The sequence below is a fragment of the Meleagris gallopavo genome, chromosome 23 (genome assembly GCF_000146605.3).
Source record: "Meleagris gallopavo isolate NT-WF06-2002-E0010 breed Aviagen turkey brand Nicholas breeding stock chromosome 23, Turkey_5.1, whole genome shotgun sequence".
NCBI classification, from domain to species: Eukaryota; Metazoa; Chordata; class Aves; order Galliformes; family Phasianidae; genus Meleagris; species Meleagris gallopavo.
In genome coordinates this window covers 5996520-6003084 of record NC_015033.2, presented here as the reverse complement: position 1 = coordinate 6003084, position 6565 = coordinate 5996520, and the positions used below count along the sequence as shown (strand labels likewise).

Below are 6565 nucleotides of genomic sequence, written 5' to 3'. Positions count from 1 at the left end.
CGCCGGGCCGCGCCCGGGCCGCTTGCTTGCGGGACATCCCCGCCGGCGACTTCGCGCATGCGCAGCGGGACGGCACCATCGAGAGAGGCGTTGGGGTGTGTAGAGCGCCGCCACTCTGCTCCCCCGCCCTCCCCTTCCCGGGAGGAGCGGCCGCCAGGGGGCACCGCCGGAGCGGAGCTGAGCCGTCCGAACCTGGGCTTCTGTTCCATCCGAGCTGGGGCACAAACGCTCAACCAGGGTAAGCGCACGGTCGCTTTACAAAGGTATCACGACACAGTGTTCCGGATGCCAGCAGGACTGCTGCAATTCTGCTAGATTTATCCAGTTTTCCCCGTCCCATCACAGTAAGCTCTGCTGAAGAGTCTGTTCCCTTTTTCTTACTGCCCCTCTAGATGCTGGCCAAGGACAAAACCGAGTCAAAATTCCGACTCCTTTGGACACCAGCTGAGCATTTCATCAGTGCAGAAGAGCCATGAAAAGGCATTCTTAATTCAATCTGACCAATAAAAACCAGGCAGAGCCCATGTGATGCCCGCGTCTTCAACTGAAAGCTCGTCATGCCCCTAAAACCTGGGGTCACCCAAAAGTCAGTCAAACACTGCTGTATCTTCTGTCAGCAGAAACACAGCACAACGCCCAGACGCTTCTCTGAAGTTTGCTTACAACAACTCTTTTGCTATTTCCAGGCACAGAACAAGCTCTTCTCACCCCAGCCACGCTCCAGCAGTTCATCAGGTTAGAGTCCTCCTGGATTCCTTCCCCTTTAATTGCGGTTGTTTCAGTTCTTTCTGCTGCTCCCCCACTGTGGAGGGGCTGCTATGCAGTAGCACAGATAGCATTTGGGTGCATTTGAGGCTACAGGCTTGGTACTGTGTGTCTCCAAGCCCTCTGCGATCAGTGACCCTTCCTTTTCTACCTTCCTTCCTTCCACGGATTCTTACTGAGAAAACCGTCTGTATTTTACCCCTCAAATAAAAGAGATTTTGTTCAGGCACTCATTTTTCAGAAGAGCTGAGAGCCACCTACCTGGGCATTACTGAGAGCAAGAGGTTGTCCTGTGAATGCCAACAAGAGTCCTACCAAGACAATTTCCAGATCTCTCTTGTGGGCTCTGAAAACCTCATGGATCTCAAGTCACGCTTCAGTGAGCACCTAAAACCAACAGAGTTGCTCCTATAAGAGTTGATAATAATCAGACACTGAACACTCAAGAATCACAGAAGGTTGGAAAAGACATCTAAGATCATCCAGTCCAACCCCAATCACCCCCACCATGCCCACTAACCACATCCCTAAGTGCTGCATCTCCACATTCCTCAAACACCTCCAGGGATGCTGACCCCACCACCTCCCTGGGCAGCTGTGCCAGTGCTTTATTTTACTCTTTATTTCAAGTTCTAGGGCAGTGAGCAGTGCTAAAGCAAGACAGACTTCCTTACTGTCAGTCCTGCACGTAGGTAATGTTCATCGTTGTGGTTCTAACGCCAAAAGAGAAGGAGAACAAAACAACTTACCAAGGTGGTGCAGAAAGCCAGTGCAAGAAAGAAGCAGGACAGTTTTCCTGCCTTTTTGTCCCTCGCTCTCTAATGAAAGCACTGCATTCAGTACACCAATTAGACAATTCTTTGACTGTCACTGTCCAACCAGGCTGTGCTTAGAACCCTTAACAAATTAAGTGCTAATTGATTAATAACAGTAGTGCCATTCTCTCAGTCTGGCTGTCCCTGTGAAAAAAGCTGCAGTCTCATTACACGATGGGATCTCCTTCTGGATGGGAATTGCTCAGTGATAGCAGCCACTGTAAAACGTCTTGGCCATGAAGTTAATTATTAACTGGCCAGCTCATAAAAACATCACACTGTGAGAGCACAACACACTTAAAAACAGCTGTCACTAGATCATGCATACAACAGGAATAAAGGAACACATAAAAGGAGACAGGAACTTGGGAAGTCCTTCGGCTAAGGGAAGACAAACTGCACTGAGGTTTATCTCCATGGAGAAATCCATGGACAAGCTTAGCAGCGAGAACAAATGGACAGCTTCTGGAGCACCTCAGGCTGAGAAGGCTAGTCCTGCTCCCACTGCAGGGGCTGCAGGAACGAGCAGAGCAGAACCCCATGCAGAAGATGCTGCTGATGTGGAGAGATTGGCATTCACTGAGGGACATTCCAAAGAAATGGAGAGCTCTCCAGGCACAGAGCTAGACAGTCCTGATGCCTTGAAAACAGCGTTTCCAGAAGGAGACGGTCTGAACTCAGCATCTCTTGCTATGATAACAAACCGAAGCTCTCCTGAGGTATGCAGTTCTGAAAGGAACGACCAGCCTTCACCCACATCATCTCTTGCAGACATGGACTGCCTGGTCTGCTTCAACAAGTACAGCATTTACCGGGTCCCAAAGCTCCTGGGCTGTCAGCATGCTTTCTGTGCGGTCTGCCTGAAGCTTATCCTCAGGAAAGAAGAGAATACTTGGATAATCACCTGCCCCCTGTGCAGAAAAAACACGTTTGTGTCAGGAGGACTTATCCGCACGCTCCCAAATAAAGAAGAGATCATGGACCTCTTGGAACACCCCGACTCATGTCCTGAGGTACACGTCTCTGCCATAGGGCTGGATAGCAGCAGCTGGGCTCAGAGCAGCCAGGACATTTTAAACAGAGACCAAACTATTCCAGCAGACAACAGACTGGCTGTGCAGAGACTTGTGCTGCTCCTGCTGCTTTTGGTGATTCTCACCATCCTCATCCTCCCGTTCATATACTCTGGGATGATAAAATGGGTCATTTGTATCATGCTGACTTTGGGGTTGGTCATGTCTATGGTGCTCTGCTGCACTCCTAAATTTTATTGGCGCTGTAATGGAAGCTCGCTCAGGTCCTGCCACAAGGAGACCCACATTGCTGCTATTGCCTGAAACAATTTGAGATACCTGGAGATAATGCCTCGCTCCCCTTGCACAGCTCAGTGTCAGCAGCACGAGTCAGTTACTGGACTTTGAAAGCAAACACATCATAAATTCAAAGCGTCTGACATAGCCCTAGGGCTGAATGGCTATGCAGAGTGCTGTTTTAATTTTATTACTGAAAACATAGAAAAACATTCGTATTCTGATATTTGTAAGAGAAAATCGTAAGCCTTCCTCACAGCTTTTATCCCAGATGAATAATTATTTTGTTTTGCTTTGGTCATTTTGTTCTTGTTAGTGTCATCTCTGGATTACTGCTGCAGAACATTATCTGAAACATCTGACACTGAAAATTTGTCCCCATTGCTGTGTTTTCCTGCTCTCTTAACATACCCACACCTTTTCTTGTGATAATGTGGGGAATTAGCCTGATAATCTGGGACTGGACAACTAGCCTCAATGGAAGAGGGTGATTTTAACCCAGTGTATCACCTTAATGTGTATCATGGACCTAAAGGTTGTTGTCAGTGGTGGGAAGGTAGGACTGGGAGAAGGCAGCGTTGGTTGTTGCCACCTTAAGTTGCACGCAAAACTAGAGAAGAGGCAAAATCAACACTTCTAATCTTGAGTCCACAACTTGCAAAGGGCAAGGCTCTGAAAAGCTCATGACATTCCAAGCTCTCTGCGTTATTTAGCACAGAAATGGTTCCTCTCAGCTGCACTCCTCTATCTGGCTTCCTGTACCACCTCTCCTCTTGCTCTCTTTACATTAAGTGTGACATTGCCCTTGGAGATGCCCACAATCCTCCTTGTAGAGATCAAAATAAATCTACCAATGGTTATGCTATGCCAAATCTGATTATTTTTTTTAATATATATGGAATATATCCATTAAAGTTTAATAATGCTAATTGCTCATTGACTTCTGTGTTTCAATTCTGCGTGCCAATTAACATCAAAACATTTCACAGCTCCCTCACTGACAGGAACTACAGCTGAGAAAGCATTCTATGAGTAAAGCAGAAAAGTAATGCATTGGGCTTTTTTCTTCGATTAAAAAAACAAATCTGTCAAGCCCTCTCCACAGCAGTGGATGACTGGTACTGTAAATGTTTGTAACAAACGCTAATGTGAGCCTCAATGTGATGTGCATGAATACAAAAGAATAAGCTAGAAGGGTTAAAGGAAAAGCATGCACCAGCTGTGCAGAACACTGATCTCATTCAAATGACAAGACAGCAAGGATAGAACATACTGTCCTGAAGATAAGATGACAAAGATGACATGGACTACAGCCATAACATAGCCTAATTAAAAACTGAAGGGCAGTTTGGCCCAAGAGAAGACACTTGGGAAGAGACCAAGTGAGACTGGCACCAAACAACACCCACTCTAGAAGGGTGTACAGGTCACACCCAGCATCAGTTTGTTGTCTCCAGTCAAGAGATACTGCTCCTGAACTGATGCTCATAGTGCACACACACACAAAATTATTAGAAAGGAATCTTTTACCTCAAAATGATCATCCTACAGCTCTATACCAGCACATTACAAACTTGTGCTCAGCAGTTCAGCTGGAACAATGCCTGAACCTTTACAGCCACCAACAGTCATCCAATTCAGAGTTCATGGATGTTGGCGGAAGTCATTACATCCTATGAGCTGAATTCTTTTACAGCAGCTATTAATTCCCATCTGACAAGATAAGGCTCAATGACAATGCAATCCTTTGAAGGGGCATATAAGTTTATGGTGGAAAGCTACAAAAAAAATGTGTTTGTATTCTAAAACATAAAAAGATTTGTTTGTATGCAGTTCTCTTTCATACCAATCTGAGTGGCAATCAGGTTTCAGTTCCAAATTACCCTGCCTTGCTTACAGTAGCTAGGTGGGTCCTGATTTCACATAGTGATTAAATGACATAGCACAGAAATAGTGCACGGTGAGAAATGGGCCAAGGTGGTGGCTGATATACTGCACAAATACCCCAGAACTGTGTTTTGTAAGGACAGAATGCCATGGAGACATTAAGAGCATGATGAGACCCAACAAAATATCGTGGACTGTATAGACAGAACCCTAGACCAGGTGTTCTAAATTGCTTTTAACTGCAGGAGAACTTTCAATCCTCAAACACAAGAAACAAATCTGCAGATTTGGGTCTGAGAACACAGATTGGTGTCAAGATGGCTTTCTGCTTGTTGTGAACCATGTGCAGATGTCCATTGTGGTTACCTGGGTCGGTTTTTGCACCCCAGATGGGATCATGGAGCCTTCTGAACCTCTCGTCACATTTAAGTTCATGATGATGCCCAAAAACCAAAAGGGTGATAAGGATAAGGAGTACTTGTGAGAGCAAACCTGAAGGTGTAATGTTAGTAGCAAGCAAGCAGGACAAGGATGTTTGGCCAAGTCAAAGTTGGCTTTTCAACAGAACACATTTTAGATATTTTATTTTAGAAGACTAAAGTAGCAGATTTTTATGTATACATCAGTTACCCAGCAGCCCAAACTAGGTTCACTTTCACAAAACGTGATCATCCAGCAAAGCTGCTTGCTTCCTCCTGAAAAAGCAGATTTTGCCAAGGATCACCAAGCACCGTGCTTGCTCCACTCCACCACTGGAGCAAAAGTACTGACCAAAACCCATAAAACCAATGCAATGCAATTCAGGGAGCTGAATTAACTCCACAGCCTTAGCACAACCCTAGGAGTTCTACAAGGCCAATTAACCAGAGCTGAGCAGAGCCAAGCTGATTGCACCCGTAACTCTGGGTTATGGATGCTGGTGTTTGCTGATGGATCATTCTGCAGTTTGATTAGGTAACAGACAGAGCTGTGTCTCTGGGCTGAGGAGATAAGGAAGTTCTGCTGAGTGTATCAGGGAAATAGGAAGTCCTGCTTGGATGTGGTTACTGCGTATGTAACATACACCTGGGAAACTCCTGCATACGCAACACGAGTAATGTATATAAGCTGAAGATCCGTTGTGTAAGCTGTGAATTATAGGAGGATGACCCCCAAGCATCCAGCACTGCTATTAGAGAATGCCTGCTTTCTAACACTCCATCTTGAGTCTTAGAGACTTTCCTGCTCGGCTGATTTAAAGTATCAAGCAGCAGCTGGCCTTGCTGCTTCCTCCCCATCCCCAGAAGGCCGGCCAACAGCGCAGGTAAACCACCGCCTCAGCCTGGTGCCCGCCATCACCTCAGGTGAGACGCCGCCTCAGCGCAGCGCGCTTCCTTCCCGCTCTTCGTAAACTACGCTCCCTGCTACGCTATCGGCGTAAGGAGAGCAGAGGGTTGCCCGGCGCCACCCGTACGGAAACTGCGTAAGGGTGACGGGCAGAGTTGGGACGGGCGGAAGGGGCGGGGGGCGGCGGCGGAAGGGAATGCAGCGCTCCGGGCCGGCAGCAGGTCGGAGCCAGGCGGCGAGAGGGGCTGGGACCGGGCTGAGGGGTGGGATGGGCGGACACCTCGCTTCAGGCTGTTTCCTGAGGGCACTGTAGCGGTGTCCGAGGGCTGCTCTTCTCCTCAGGTATTGCTGCTGTCCCCTCAGCGCGTTTTCCCGCTCAGCGTTTCTCTTTGCCTCTCCACAGCTCCGGGTCCTTTTAGGATTCCTCCTTTCCCAATAGAATTGCAAGAAACCACATCTCAA

General features: G+C 47.3%; 1 protein-coding gene across 1 annotated transcript; it reads left to right on the top strand.

The window, feature by feature from the left end:
- The first annotated feature begins 1362 nt into the window (after window positions 1-1362).
- Window positions 1363-3824, top strand: RNF186 (ring finger protein 186). The gene has a single exon (XM_010722953.3). The coding sequence runs from the start codon at window positions 1901-1903 to the stop codon at window positions 2915-2917; it is 1017 nt and encodes a 338-aa protein (XP_010721255.1). The 5' UTR covers window positions 1363-1900; the 3' UTR covers window positions 2918-3824.
- The last annotated feature ends 2741 nt before the right edge of the window (window positions 3825-6565 follow it).

Coding starts and splice junctions, on each gene's coding strand:
- RNF186 (XM_010722953.3), top strand. CDS start 1,901: ATGCATACAACAGGAATAAAGGAACACATAAAAGGAGACAGGAACTTG.